This window comes from Scaptodrosophila lebanonensis, unplaced genomic scaffold, assembly GCF_003285725.1.
Source record: "Scaptodrosophila lebanonensis strain 11010-0011.00,11010-0021.00 unplaced genomic scaffold, SlebRS2 tig00000092-arrow-pilon, whole genome shotgun sequence".
NCBI lineage: Eukaryota > Metazoa > Arthropoda > Insecta > Diptera > Drosophilidae > Scaptodrosophila > Scaptodrosophila lebanonensis.
This window is the reverse complement of record NW_022060566.1, coordinates 2,087,619-2,103,833: the sequence shown is the minus strand read 5'-3', so window position 1 is coordinate 2,103,833 and position 16,215 is coordinate 2,087,619. Positions and strand designations below refer to the sequence as shown.

At 40.1% G+C, this 16,215-nt stretch overlaps 1 protein-coding gene across 1 annotated transcript in view; it reads right to left on the bottom strand.

The window, feature by feature from the left end:
• LOC115627065 (pneumococcal serine-rich repeat protein) overlaps nt 1-16,215 on the bottom strand; it is a 124,100-nt gene that overhangs the window by 14,982 nt on the left and 92,903 nt on the right. The window contains exons 4-6 of the mRNA XM_030522611.1: nt 11,542-11,733; nt 9,196-10,989; nt 8,435-8,563 (exon numbers count right to left, since the gene is read on the bottom strand). Of these exons, the coding sequence (XP_030378471.1) occupies nt 8,435-8,563; nt 9,196-10,989; nt 11,542-11,733 (2,115 nt within the window). The remainder of the gene's footprint in view (nt 1-8,434; nt 8,564-9,195; nt 10,990-11,541; nt 11,734-16,215) is intronic.

Genomic DNA, 16,215 nt, shown 5'->3' with positions numbered 1-16,215 from the left:
TATGAAACTTTACTCTCAACTCAGAGAAAACTCAGAAAGGCGCTTACAGCGTAATTGTTGGCAGCGATTTTGTAAAGGGTATATGGCTTCGTTGCAGGCAAGGCACACTTTCTAGATCTGTATTTTTTTTGAAAATATATTTTCCCCATACTGTTTGTAACGCCGCAATGTGCACAGACAAATGGGCCCGCATACGACTATATGCAATGATTTTTGCCTTTCTATTTGCACTTTATTTTCTGCTTTTTTTTGGGCCTTTGCCTCTGCGCGAGTATGCGATTGCGAGTGCGAGTTTTGTAATAAAAATATGCACACACACATATGTACATATATACATATAAATATATATATATATGTATATAATTTTTCATATATGTATATATGTAGATACATATATATTTTTGTTTGTTTTTGTCTTGTTGTTGTTGCGTGGCATTTGACGCCGTGTGTTTGGGCGCCATACAGCAGCGCTCTGTTGCCTGATTTTTTAATAAAAATAAAATATATGTACATACAAATATGTATGTATTATATATATATGTAGAAGCTCTGCAGTTGCAGCAGCGAAAACAAATAGCTGAAGTAGTAGAAAGATACAAACAAACAAACAAACAAAATGAGACGAACTGCGAACTGCTGCGTGAGCCCAGATAGTGGATAGGAGGTGAGTGATAAAGAGTTGTCGTTCTGAGAGGAGTTTTTGGGCCTTTTGGGTTCAGGTTGGTTCCGTGCGTGTGTGTGTGCGTGTCTGTCTACCTGAGGATGCTTGTCTGATTTCAATATTAATTTACTAGAAAGGCTTAGATGGGCGCTGATAAATGGGCTTTAAAGCCAAAACCCTTTAGTATCTCTTCTCAGATAAAACTAGCTATGATACTGAACTTGACTTAAGCTCAGGTGTAGGAAAGTCTTAAAAAAGGATTTCACCGCATACTCTGAAGACATACGTACATTGCTAGTGGAGATAAAACTATAAGAAACAAGTAATTAAGTTATTGCTAAATACATTTCAAGAGCCGATTAGTAGCTGAAGTATACAATGAATAAGCATTGAATTAAACAAAAAAGCTATAATTAAGTTGTTCAATTCAAAGGAAGTGTTTTCTAAATTTACGCAATTATCGAGCCGATTGTTGAGCTTTGAAAAGGCAAAAGTGTACTTGTTAACTCGGCTTACAACAAGCTCTTCTGAAGGCCATTGCGATAATATTCGATGCCGAAAAGTTTTCCAACAAAGGTTGAAAACATTTTGCCCATCAAATGGTTCTAATTGGAAGAGTTTCTTCACTCCATTTAAATATAGAGACAGTGGCGATATTAGTTGCTTTGTTGTGTTTGGGTAAAGGAAGTTAAAACTTCTTCAACTTCATTCATTTTGAAAGCTTAACACAAATGCTCATTCATTTCATTATCGAGCTGGATCTGCAAATGCTTTAAAGGCGGCCAACAACAATAACAACAACAATCGCGAGCCAAAAGCTCTTCAAAAACTTTGCAATCAACGCACCAAACGCTGATTACAATGGCAGAAGACTCAGACATCGGCGTCGCAGCAGCAGCAACAGCAGAAAATAAAAATATTGTGCGTGGTCGTGGGCAGAACTGGAGAGCATAGGTTCGCATACATGCATATATGTCTATATATGCATATAGGTAGAAGCAATATATGGCAATGCCGCTGTTTGTTGCCCTACGAAAACAAATAATTCGGGCATAGCTGTTGAGCTAAAAGGGCCGGCGATATGCCATTCTACAGACAGGCTCCTCAGGAGGTTCTTGTGTGATTATTTCCAAACTCATTCCCAAACTGTTTTCTTCAGCAATTCACTAATTTATTGTAAATAAAATTAGAATGAGTTTCGATCAATTAAGGTGAGTAGCTTAAGAAAAAAGCGGCATTATGAAGAATGGGAAAACACGAATAGTGTTTAATTCACACTCTTTACATAAGCAATGAATATATTTTCTCTTTTTTCTCTGAATTTTACGCTTCAGATGGTACTACGTAGAAGTAACCATTTCGTCAGACAAATAGTATTTAATTGAAGTTTAATAAACACATTTAATTGTATAAACTAATAGCGTATTTGAAAATAGTTGAATGACTCTCAGTTGGTAATTGTTTTTTGTGATTGTCGCATGGTTTAGAAAGGGTATTGAAATATCAATGCGACAAATGCTGCTAACTGCTTTGATTTGAACTTTATTTGCATTTATTTTGTAATAATTTTTTTGTTGTTCCAGTATTGTTTTTTGTTGGTTTTTTTTGTGCTTTTGTTTGATTTTTTGTGGTTGGCGCGTGATTGACAGTTGGCCGTCGTTGATATGCACAGAAGTTTTGGGCCGTGGGCAATATTTTGTAATTGAAATGCAAGTTCCACACATCCACACAAAAGTATACAAATAGACAAGTGTGTGGGTGTGTCGGTGTGTGTGTGCGCCTGCATATGCCGAATTTCATATGCATAAAGGCAGGCAGTCGCAATGTGCCTAAATAAAAATATTACGCATACGCAGTGTGGGTAAAAGCTAAACAACAAAGGCCAGGGGCAGGCAGCACAGGCACAGGCACAGGCACAGGCACAAGCACAGGCACAACAGCAGCAAAAACGATGCTGATGCTGATGCTGATGATGACGTTGACGATGATGATGATGCTGATGCTAATGCTGATGATGACGAAGGCAACGCAATGCATAAAATGCAAGCACAGCGACATGCCTAAAGGTATGCTATGAAAAAATTGCATAAAAGCAGCAGCGGCTCAACGAAACACTCACTGCTCACTGGCTGGTGGGGTGGTGGGGTGTGAGTTGGCGGGGTGGCGGGGTGGCTGGACTGGGCTGCACTGGGCTGCACTGAGCTGCGCTGGATTGGGCTGGCGTGTGGCGTTGGGGGGTGTGGGGGGGGCGGGCCGCGCACTTACTAAGGGCGCAAGAGCGTGGGGCACGAGAGCCGGCCGGCAAAACAGTCTCATTTCTTCAGCTCCTTTTTGTCTTTTTTTGGTTTTGTTTTGGCAAGCAAGGTATTTGTTTCAAAATTAAATACACGCGTGTATGCGAAAGTGCTTGCGCATGTGTATGTGCGTGTGTTTGTGTGTGTGAGACAGCCGCGCACAGTGGGAATTATTTGGAAAATTTGTATGCTATATCTGTTGAGCTATAAATGAATGTGAACTAAAACTATATAGTTTCCTTAGCCTCTCCTTTATCTGCAATGCACGCCAAAGAAACTTTTAAAGTTGTTTTTTTTTTTTTTTTTGCCTTTTTTCTATATTATCTAAATGCTGGCCTTTATCAGCGAGTTGTTGGTTGACTGGCATGAAAATTCAAATTATATTGAATGGAAAGAGCACTATATTGAAGCGAACTATTCTACCGAAGAAGTCGCATTACCTTTCGACTTTACTTCAAGCAGAGAGCGAATAAACATAATTAATAGATGTATGTATATATTCCATCGAACCTTGTTTGAATGCCACTCGACGTTTATCCTCAATCCCTTCTTTATATAAGAACATCAGCAGATCTTTTCTAAATGTACAGAACTTCATGACGTTGTGGGTTTCAAAATATAGAGAAAGCATTTCGCAGGCCCCTTCCTAGCTATTCTCGATTTTTCGTTTCTCTATCACTGTGCGACGCAAAGAAAGCAAAGAAAGCAAAAGTTGTTGGTTTTATGGCATGCGTTGATTTTACTTTTTCTTTTTGCGTCGCCGTCAACGTTGCCGTTATTATTATTATTATAATTTCTAGTCTCCCGTGAGAGTGCGAAAGAGGGAGCGCGAGTTGAGTGCACACACACACACACACACATGCAGGCAGTGAAGAAAAAAGAAAGTGTAAAAGCAAAAGTATAATATGGCAATGGCTTTGCATGCAGCTGAGAGCTCCAAACTTGTAGCTGAGAAGCCTTCCCCCGTAGCAAAAAGAGTTGCACACACACAAACGCACACACACACACACTCACACACATATGTATATACGCACACGCACATACATTCCTGCGCTTAAGCTGCGGCAGTGTGAGTGTCCAGACAAAACTTTACTGCTACTTTTTTTTCAGCTGGCAGCGTTCATGATGTTGACTGCTTCTTTTTCTAGATAAATTTTTATTTGAATTTATGCATTTATGTGTGTGTGTGTTTGCGTGTGTGCGTGTGTGTGTGTGTGTGCTTGTGCATGCATAGTCATATAATTGCATACTCTATGGCGGCTCGAAAAGTTCAAGCCTGCAATAATTGGCGATATGTTGGGCTATAGGGATAATGGATTGTCTCTTCTTTGTAATCATTTTCTGAATTCCTGATCGTTATTGGAACGATGTTATCAGAACGATATTTTTGCCAGAATGTATTTAACTTAATGCCCATATCGATGATACATCATTACACTACTCCGCAGGCAAGAAATGGAACTTCAATGCAGTTCGACAATGCAGTTGAAGAATCTACGTACATTTATTTCCATAACAATCAGTAATGAAATAGCTGTGCTAAGGCGAAATTACTGTACTGATATATAGGCCTTTAAACGATTGCAGGTGCTATCGATAACAGAATTAAATGCGCCCCGGCACACATCGTTGCAGTCATAAAAAACTTTCCAAAAAGTATTGTGCAGAGTATTTAGCACCAGCATAGCCGAAGCTAAGTTTTTTGATCTTTACATTTTTTTGTGAGCCTCCTCTGCGCTTTGACAACATGTTGGCTGTGCGTATTGGGGAGTGGGGGGCCCCACTTCCCCATTCTCGGCAATACTGTCTCGTCAAGCGTTGCAGTGCAGAGTGCGTTTTTACTTTTTTGTTTTTTGTTTTTTACTTTTCTCTTCTCTGCAGCCTTCAGCCAAAACAAAAAATATGCGCAGCATAAGAACTGCACGAGGTAAGAAACATAATAAAAATAATAATAATAATAAAAAAAAAAACAGAAAAAAAACGCTTACGACAACATTGGCGACTATTTTTTATGTCTTGCTGGTTGTGGCCCTTTTGTGTGTTTTTGTCGAAAAAATTTCGTTTGAAAGGCAAGACGGTGGGGAATTTTTCGAAAGAGGAGAGCTGTGGAAAAATATATTTGCCGGAAGCTAAATGTTTTGCCAGTTTTTTATTTTATTTGATTTCTTTTTCGTGAGCTTTTTTTGTATTTTTTTTATTTTGTTTGCTTTGACCGTTGATGTCGTTTAAATGAAAAGATGAAGCTCACACACACACACACACAGATAGGAGGGGAGACACACGCAGACGCGTGAACGGCAAAAGTACAGTTGAGCCTTGCAGATGCGCCTAAATGTATGCTTCGCACTGAATGCCTGACGTCAGAGGACAAATGACAGAACAAACACTGGCGTTCGGACGATGCCTAATGGCACAAATACATATCGTATATACAATATGTATGAGTTTGTTGTGTGTGTGTGTGTGGAAATAAATAAATTACAAAAATCGGGCCACCGTGTAGTATGGGACATGCGATATTTTTTTTACTGGACTGAACAATTTCGTTGTTGGTCATTGTTTACTTTCGGGAATGAGAGAGAGTTCTGTGGCTCGTGTGTCGCATTTCTAATTAAAAACTTGTTATGTCTCTCCCACGTGTCACAGTTTCCAATTTAATCGCTCCCTCCCCATTTCAAATCCACTTTGACGGACTGTAGTACCAGAGCTAATTAAAAACTTTACTACAACATTGCAGCCCCAACTAATCATGTTTCGACATGGTCGCAAAGCGTGACCCTGAAAGTATGCTACACTTTTTTCCTATTTTCCTACATGTTCGTAGGAAGTTTTTAAAAAGTGTTGTGGAAGAGAAGAATGAAGAAGTGCGTGCCATCCACAAAAGATCGACCCACGAAATCTCTTCTGTAAAATATATAATTTCATAAAATATACAATAATTTGCTTAGCCGCCTGCATAAATAAAATTTGCTTTTGGCAGCATTAAGAGTTGATTTCTTATAAAAATAATAACGTTTGGTGCTTCCAAGTTAACAGCCTCTTGCACTTAAGCGCCTCATGGTGGTAGTCCAATTTTCCATTTTCTATGAATATTAATAAATTTAGTTGCGCCATCTATGAAACATTTCTATCAAGTTATGTAGCCCCTTTATATTCTATAAGAATGGCAGTGTGTACATATTTTTTGTACTAACGTTTTTTGTTTCGATCCTGGCTGTTGTCTTTCAGTGCATACATACATCATTAATTGTTAAATTATAAAAATGGCTAAAACAAAACGCGTAAAATAAATATATATCGCAGTTGTTAGCTGCCTCAAAAGAGAGTCTGTGCAAAGTATTTAATATAATAATAATTATGCTGTATTTCATATTTCATTTTCAAATATTGTAAACATTGCATTTTTTATTAGATTTAAGTGTGTCCCAGATTCTTTTATTCCCCATTAATACTCAACTAGCTTTAGCTGTAAATATCTTTTAGTTTTAAAAGAAAAATTTAAGAAAACAGTCGCAGAACTTACGAGTTGAAAACATTTAGCAAAAGCAGAGAAGGTAGGAGCTTCTTCGGGATTATTTATGTGAGCATGTGATTTCGAATGAATTCACATTTAAGTGTCATGTCCGAATATTCTCCACAAGGGCTTCGATATTTTTAGAATCATGGCGATATTCGAAAAGCGAAATAAACAGTTTGGTGAAAATGCTGCTCGAAATGTGCAAAGCTATTAACTAATTTCGTTGTTATTACCTTTTTACCTGCAAATTTCAATGGAACTGCTGCTTTAGAATAAAAAAAATAATGAGCGAAAATATAATTGTATGTGCGGGGAGTTTGTGCCTTTTTAGAAGCAATTAGGAATTGTAACTCAAATGAAGAGGAAAACAAAAGATCATGCGTAAGGTCTGGGCACAATATCTGGCTATACAATGCATACTCTACATATACATATCTACATATGTATCTACAGTTCACTAAAGCTAGTGTAGGGCAGTGGCATGTAAATCGAATATTTTTTAAGCTTAAACAAATGTAGTTGTACATGTGTATGTGTGTGTGTGTGTGTGTGTGTGGAGGGAGTGTTTGTTTGCGTAGACCAGGCAGCTGGCAGCCATATTGAAAATTATAGTGTCGTAAACATGCAACAACAACAACAACAGCAAAACAACAACAGCAGCAACAGCAAGAGCAACGGTGGAAAAATTAAATTAAAATAGAAAACAAACATGGTGAACAAATAAAAAATTAAAAAAGGGAAAGCAAGAAAAACAGCGGACATGAGAGTTAAAAAAGGGTCAAAAAGCAGTCGTGAATTGCAAACGGAAATTGCCAACTATGTTGCAATAATTGTGTCTCTATGTGTGTGTGTGTGTGTGTGTGTGTGTGTGGCAAGCGGATTTGTTAGTCACACACACACACACACATACATATAGCTTGTGTGTAACCGAAAAAAATAAAACTAAATAAATAGAGCGCAATAGGAAAATGGGAAAAATTATTGCATATACTGTACGGCAGTACTGTGGTGTATGTCCGTGTGTATGAGTGAGCGAGCTAGAGAGGAGAGAGAGACACACACACACAAAGAGAGAGAGAGAGAGAGCACTACGACACACACACAGATAAAACTAAGCAACTTTTCTACTAAACATTATGGTTTTTGTTTTTGTTTTGTTATTTTTTGTTCTGTAGCTTAACAACAACAAAAAAATAAAATGAAAATGATTTGAAAAAAATAGATATATATATATATATATATATATATATATATATATATATATATGGATATGTATATTGGTAGATATATATATATAGTAGTATAGGTATATATGTATATATATATAAAATTCATAGACAAAGAACACGACGAAGAGCAAAAATATATGTTGAGTTTTGATTTGTTTGCTTTGGTTTGCTTTTCATATTGTATATTGTTTTGGTTTTTTTGTAAATTTTTTAATAAAATATTTATATATATAAATATGCATGTATGTATATAAAATGTATATAAAAGAGAGACAGAGAGCAATACGTAATGTTGTAAGTGTGTGTATACATCGATAGAAATAGCAGAGAGAGATTAGGTGAGAGTGAGTGTGTTTGTGAGAGATTTTTATAGATAGATAGACTGATGGACAGAGAGAGAGACAGAGAGTGAGATGACAGAGTGAGAGAGAGAGAGAGCGGGGGGGGGCGTTTGAAGGTGTGATTTTGAAGTTAAGAATATTTTCAATTTGTTGTTTGTTTGTATAAATCCGGTTTAAAAATTGTTTGCAAATTGTTTCTATTTGTTTTTGTTGAATATTATTTTTTAAGTTTTTTGTTTTGGACAGAAAATTTTGAAGACCTATCGAAGCAGCAAAAGCATTCGGGATTGTTGATAGTTATCAGAGGAATCAGGGTAAGGGCTAGGTAGAACGCTTGGAAGATTGGAGAGTGGGGTTTTGTGTCTGGTTCATGTCTGTTCGTTAACACTTACCGACTCGTGCGAGGCGCGGTAGTCAAGATCGCCGCCCAGGCCGCCGCCAGCTGATGCCGAACGCGGTTGCATGTGTCTGCTGTGACTGCTGTTATCGTCTTCACTGCAATCGATCTCTTTCTTGAGGCTCTGCGTGTTCGTGGAAAGAGAAGGAGAGAACATTGTAGACCATTGAGGCAAATGTGTGGGAGCAGCTTATGTGCGAGTAACGGTAATAATTATTTTGTCTGTGCCTGTCGATACTTTTGAAAGGTCGCTAAAACTGTGTAATCGATCTAAAGTATTCAGTTTCTGATGTACAATATAATAATCAAGAATTAAAACATTGATAAACCAACTGTTGATAAGTAGCTTAACTTAGTGTGCGATCGATTTTCCTGTTTTGTATTTGATTACTAATTTAATTTGTAATTGGTTGCCGAATCGCTTCTGTTATCGATTATACTACATGTGAGTCTCTGATCGGAATAATATTGTGTACATCTGTATATGATAAATGTAACAACGAGGCATGTGTATCTAATCACAATAATACGTCTATATGACATATCTATCTATATAAATTTTCTATCGAAATGTAACGTGTATCGATTCAACGATCACAAAATATTTGTATAGCATCTGTCTGGATGATCCTCGTTGTGGGACTTCCCCAAATCAAATGCGGTTAAAGTTGATTTTCTATTTCTCCCCCTTTTTGCTGCTAGAGAGCTACAGAGACCGCCTCTTTGTACAACTAGGATAGGATAGTTCCAACTTACCAATGGCACCGATTGCACTGGCAAGAGGCCGGCCACCGAGCTAGGACTCAGATCGCCGACATTAACGCCGGGCAGCGTGACCGTCGATGAGGATGGACGAGCGTCTGCAACGCCACAGCCTAGGCCGCTGCTACCTGGCGCACCATCGCGAGAGCTGCGCGAGGCGGGTCGTGGTTGTGTGAGGTCCGAGGCGCCCGAAGCGCCTAAGGCTGCGGGCGTAGAGCGTGCCGATTCGGCTGCCGCTGATGATGAGCCTGGTTGCGTAATCAGCGGCGATGGTATGACGGTTGAGCCCGTCGAGAGATCCACACCGCCGCCGCCGCCACCGCTACTGCCGGCAGCACCAATGCTGCTGCTGCTCATCTTCATATTGATGCCCATGTCATTGGAGCTGTTGTCAGCCTCATCGTCATCGTCCAAATCCATTTCATCGTCGTAGTCATCGTCGAGCACTTCCCGCTTGGTCACAATGCCGTGCTCATCATTCAGATCGTCGTCGTCCTCTTCATCGTCATCGACATCGATTGAACGCAAATGTTGTGGCATGCGACTGTGACCGTGACTGTGACTGTGACCGTGACTGTGGCCGTGACTGTGGCCGTGACTGTGAGTGTGAGTGTGACGTGCCATGCGCTCGGCAATGTCATGGGCGACGGTCGCTGCAGCCACACGCTCATCATCCTCATCATCATCGTCATCATCTTCGTGGCGGACATTTTCGACATCATCATCATCATCATCATCGTCGCCATAATCGATAATGTGATGGACATGATGGGCTGCGGCTATTGTTACTGCTCCAGCTGCTGCTGCTGCTGCTACTACTTGTGCGTGCGGTGGCTCGTCTCCAGCGGCTCCAGTGGCTCCAGCGGCTTCGCCGCCATTCTTGTTGCTGCTGCTCCCGCTGCTCGCTCTGTCGCTCTCTTGCTTAATTTGGTTGTTGCTGCTGCTGCTGCTGCTGTTGTTGTTGTTATTATTATTGTTGCTATTGTTGTTGTTGTTGTTACTGCTCCTGCTATTGTTATTGTTGTTGCTGAGCGTTGTTGTGCCCTCGACAGAGGCAGCGCGTTGTCGTCTGCAATAGAGATCGAGGGCCATTGGTGTGTTCTCATCCACATCCTCATTATCATCTTCATCGTCGCGATCATCACGATCAGTTGCCGCTGTCGCTGTTGCAGTTGCAGGCGCGCCTGCGGGCGACGCCGATCCTATTGTGGCTGTTGCAGTTGTTGTTGTTGCTGTTGCATTTGCCAGCAATCGCTTTGGTGGCGTCGCACTGCAGCGCTCGCTCGCCTCTCGTTTCAGCGACATTGTTGGGCCCGTTGTTGTTGCTGCTGCTGCTGCGGCTGCTGCGTCTGCTGATGCACAGGTGGCTGTTCCCGTTGCATCTGCAGCTGCTGCTGTTGTTGCTTTTGCTGGCGCTGCTGCTTGTGGTGCTGTTGTTGTTGTTGCCGCTCCGCCACCGCCTCCACTGCCCGCACTACTATTGACTGTGGACATGGCGCTTTCTGCCGCCGCCAGCGCCGCTGCGGCCGCCGCTGATGCTGCTGCCGCTGCTGCTGATGTGGCAATTGTTGTTGCTGGTGCTGTTGCCGTCCCTGACGCCGTTGTGGCCGATGTGCTGGCCAGAGCCGCCGCTGCCGCATCCACTGCCGGACTGTTGTCGCATGAGGAGGCCGCCGATGTGGTCGCGGATTTGCCACTGGGCTGTGAATGCGGTCGCAGGCGATCCGGTTCACGTTCCGGTTCCCGTAATGTTGTATTCTGATTCGTCATTTCGGCCAGACCCTTGACCTGCAACAGTTCATGCAATCCATTAGTCAGGCAAACAATATTCAAAAATTTACGAACTATACGAAATACAAAGCAAATCGTCCCCTAACTTATATTTTCTTATATTTATGTTCCCAATGTTGATAATTAAACGATTTATTGTCCATAACTTATCAATCTACTAACATACTAGATGCCCTAAGTTAATCATCTTCCATCGTCTTTTGTTTGTTTAGTTCATTTATTAATTAGTTCGAATATAGTCTACAGTTTCTAAAACCCTGAATCTACATTATCAACTATATTCTTGCACATTTTTAAACATTTAACATAATCATCTTCTAAATCATCTAATAGGTTATCTTGTAGATCATCTTCTAGATCATCTTCTAGCTCATCTTCTATCATCTACATTTGTTATTTGTTTGGTTGCTGGGATTTCTTTGCTTCTAATCTTTAAGAAGAAACAAAGCAGTTCGAACAAACTTCGAAGCACTTTCTTGAAAGTCTTCAGCTATGACTATTGGCATTTCGTATAAACGTATAATTTTGAATTCAGATCAACAGCCTTACCTTGAGTGATTCGGCTGTTTTCAGCAGCGCTGACAACTGACAATATTGCACGTTCACCTCGCCCTTGTACATGAATTCAACTAAAGTTTGCAGCTCGGCAAAACGGACGTCCTTCAATATCACAATTGGGTGTCTTTCGGGGTGCTCCAGAAAGAGGCTCTGGAAATATGAGGAACAGGCCGAGAGGACCACCTGCAATGGCAAAAATTGAAAATGCAATCAATACTCGTTACATAAATAATATGTATAATGTGCACTAATATTATAAATATATTAAAAGACTATACTCTTAAGATAATAAAAAGAGCAGTGTCGAGTTTATTTATTTATCAATCAATCAATTCTTGCGTTGTTTAATTTTTTCTTGTTCCTTAAGACATAAATTGTGTCTAGTTGTGATAAAGTACTGCGTTTATTTCGATCCAATCTAGGCATCACAAAATTTGGATTCTTCTAGTTCGATCAAACATGTCCGAATATTTTACTATCTGAATAACTCGCTCAATCAAATAATGCTTTTGATTGCGATTGAGACCATTCCATTCCATTCCATTAATGTATGAAAAAAAATCAGTAGGTGTCCGTTTTAAGAACTCCTTCAATCATTGATTGATGAGTCTTTAAACATTGCAAGCTGACGTACACATTTGATTGCAAATAGAGCTGCAAAGATGCGGCTGTGCTCTGAACAGTTCCTTTCAATCAATCACGAACGGATTGAGTGAAGAGGACACGCCTTCGCCTAAACGCAGGACAATTAAATGTTTCTCTCTCCCACTTCCTTGTCATTCAAAGTGGCATCAATATTGATTATGTTCGGGGCCCGATAACAATAACAGTTAGTTATACGAGCATGCATTGATATCCGTGCTGGGCAATTTGACGGTTTTATGGATGCACATTTGCGCCATCAACACCAGCAACAACGCACCCAACAACAACTGGAACGACAGCAACAACAAAAGTATTGCTTGAAGCTAGCGCTATGACTTATTTGAGTTTTGCATACAAACTTTTTCATCGGCCAGGCTGTTGGCCAAGTTGGTGCAGCAATCAAGGTGTGTTACTATCTGCCGGCGAATGGGAATGGGAATGGAAAGGCAACAACAACAACAACAATAACAACAACAACAAGAGCAACAAGAGCGGCAACAACATTTATTAGATTTACGATTCGAGCGCGAAATGTAACAGCGCCAATGCCGCAGCTTTGAAGATGTGGCTCCCAACCTCTATCCGCTCGTCCTCCTCCACAGCCATGGCCATAGCCAATAGCCATGGCCATGATCATGACTGTTCTGCTCTCTACAGCCTCCCTCCCCGCACAACCCGCTCATGACTGCGGGCGCTGACGGCTCAACCGTTCAAGCATTCAAGCGAAGGCGTGAACACAGCACGACGTCGAATGGCAATGACAATGCTGGCCAGGCGCATGCGCAGCCTTAGGGCGCTTAGGCAACAGCAACAACAGCAACATAAAGCAACAACAAAGAGCACAGCAACAGCTAATAATGAAAATACAATTTGTGCAGTTTTATCGCAAAGCTCGAATACGCTTCACAACCTTTCACAACTAATTAAGCATCAATACTGAAAAGAATTATCAGTTGAAAACAATTCAAGGATTGAAGAAGATGAAAAAGTGTAAGTTGTAAATCCTATTCAAAAAAATGTCTTCTTCCAGAACTACATATATACATTCTTTCTTCCTTATTTTATTTATTATAAATCAACATTAGAGGTGTAGGTTTGAATGCATTCTGAGTTGAAAACTACACTCTTTCAGTCAATTCTGCAGATTTGTCTATGCTCTGTATTATTATAGAGTTCAGCAGAATATAAAATCTGTCACAGCTAGATCGTGATTCAAAAATACATTCGAGATTGCAAAACAGTAGCTTCAATTGATATCAAAACTAATTCTCAAAAATTTGTTTTGAAATACTCTTTTAAAGTTGTTTTTTATTACATTTGTTTTCAATTTCAATTCACTGACTAACTCGTTTTGGTAAAATTGCTTAGAATCACCTTTTTCGATAATATATGCAATAATATATCTATAAATGTTGATTAAGCTTAGTTAGTCCGTCAAGCCATCTTTGGAAACTTCTGAATTACTAGAGAGAGACTTAGCATGTAGGTTTGACAAAAACAGATACTCTTATTTCCTATTAAAATAATAATTAATTTTTATAATTTTTAAACTAAAAAGAGTAAGAAACTTAGGTATGTAGATATATATAAATATGAGGAATCTTAGCTGAATAAAAAATATAAAAAAATAAACATATGTGTCTCCTGACAAATATCTGTAATAGAATTTTTTGGAATATATATTGAACTGGCTTCCGTTTGAAAATATAGGTTTTCTCCACAGCTCACAAAAATCGCCCATAAATAGATAAATATAGTAAATCAAGTGCATGTGAAATTTGAAAAAGCAATAATTTATGCTTTTGCTCTTCAATTTAATAATATAATAATTAAATGAAATTGATAACTATTTGAATAATAATCGTTGTAACAATTAGGAGCCTAAACAAATACATACTACTTATACAGAACTGCTTATGTGGCATTACTTCGCCTTCGATTTGTTTGAATTGCAAATAATAATAATAATAATAATAATAATAATAATAATAATAATAATAATAATAATAATAATAATAATAACACTAATATTTGCTACAAAAAGAGATTTCTTTCTTCCTTATGTAAGTATTTTAATTATCTGTTAGTTAGAATTTAGTTTCTTCCTTTACTTACTATTTGTTGTTAGGAGCCGTTGATAGACAATATTGCACATTTATTTTGTAGGCTTTGCTAGCTTTTTAGTTGAAATTGTAACCTCATATTAAATCACATCTTTTATTTAATACTGTAATTTGTATCAACAGCCTATTAGGTTGATTTGAAAAAAAATGTAGAAAAATATTCTTCGAATTGTAAACTTGAATGCATGATGCCCGCTGGTGGAGGGTATTTCTAGCTATATGTGTAGGCAAGTATTGTATGAATCGTGTTGCCTCCATGCCGTACAGCCATGCTGTTCGTATTCCAATGCGTTGGCCTCGCTAAGCTGCCGCTGATTTTAATGTGCGCATGCACGCCTAGGGGTATGCAATGGGAAATGCTTTTGCGCAGGCGCTAACGATTCAACTTTTCGGCTCATGTTATAAATTTTCATTGCGGCGAAAATTGAAAAGGCGGCCAAAGGAGGCAGCATCGAATGAGCGGACATAACATAGCTTTCGGAATTTGGTGCGCTGGTGAAAATTTCAATTTGCGGAAAGTATCGAAAATGGCGTCGAATCTAATGAGGTTTCGGTGCGCATGGAATTTATGAGTAGCAGCCGCGGCAGAGACTGAGCCAGCGACTGAGGCAGCGACAGCAGCAGCAGCGGCCTGTCACGCACCGTTTGCGCTAGAATTTATTTAAAATGCAATCTGGTATCGGGAGAGCGCACGCCCCCAACATGAAGCTGGAGCTGAAGCTGCAGCTGGAACCGGGCTGGGCCTTGGCCAACTTGTGGATGTGCATGGGGCATTGGCGAAGGTGGTGGCGGGGGCATGGGGGACGGGCACGGGTCGTGCAAAATGAGCGCTAATAAATTCACGCGCGTATTAGACGGCAAAAGTTGCCTGGACCAGCTGGCTGGTTGGCTGGCTCCTTGATCGTCTGGGCATGGCCCGTTGCGTATTAAGAAAATCGAATTTCCTGATTACAACGGCCAGCCGTGGCCAGCGAGGAGGTTGGCCCCCACTCCAGACTCCATTCCACACCACTCCAATCCAGACTCCACTCCACTCTACTCCACTCCAGTCCACCATTTCAGTCTAGTTTGGTAGCCTGTCTGCTGCTTGGCCTGCAAATTGGCAACACTTTTAATTGAACGCCCCAACGACCCGCAAACGTTTTGTTCCCCACTCCCCCGTCCTCGTCCCACTTAGCCATCTCCCTCCTCTGGCACTCATCCATTGGCCCGTTATTATTAACGTTAGCAATACGCCCCCAAAGCTAATGAACGCCAAAGGCTTTGATTTCTAACGCCAAGCCCAGTTGCATAGCTGCACAGCAGCACAGGCACGACGCGTCGCGTCGCGCCACAAAATGTTGCATGTAATTTGCTGTAAAATAGTCAACAACATAAATTTGCACAAAAACCACTGACAGCCACCAAGCAGGACCAGAAGGGGAGGGGTTGGGAGGTGTGCGAGACAACCAGGTAGTCGCCACTTTGCGTGCCCGTGGGCGTTACCTTTTCCATTTCAGTTCGCAAAATCGTCAACGAATTAAAAGCGGGTCGTTGAGAAACATTTAAATTAAATGAATAGAAATAATGCCAGAGTTATCGGAAAACGCTGCGCAAAGCAAGCAAAATTGTACGAGCAGGTGCAGAGTCCAAATCAACTGGAGCAGGAACAATTACAGATAACCATAAATATAAGCCTCTTCCCAAACCACAAAGACAATTTTCTAATCTCAATACTTTCAGGAGAAAAACAAATATTAACGTCAAAAATGTTTCAATATTGTTCAAGACTTTAAGTCATTCAAAGTGTTCTCTCCAGTTTCTCAACTCTTTCTTCTGCCGATCAATGACGTGTATATATTACTTTCTAAGCGATAAATATTCGTGAGAACACATGGGGATTGGGACATTTCTCTTA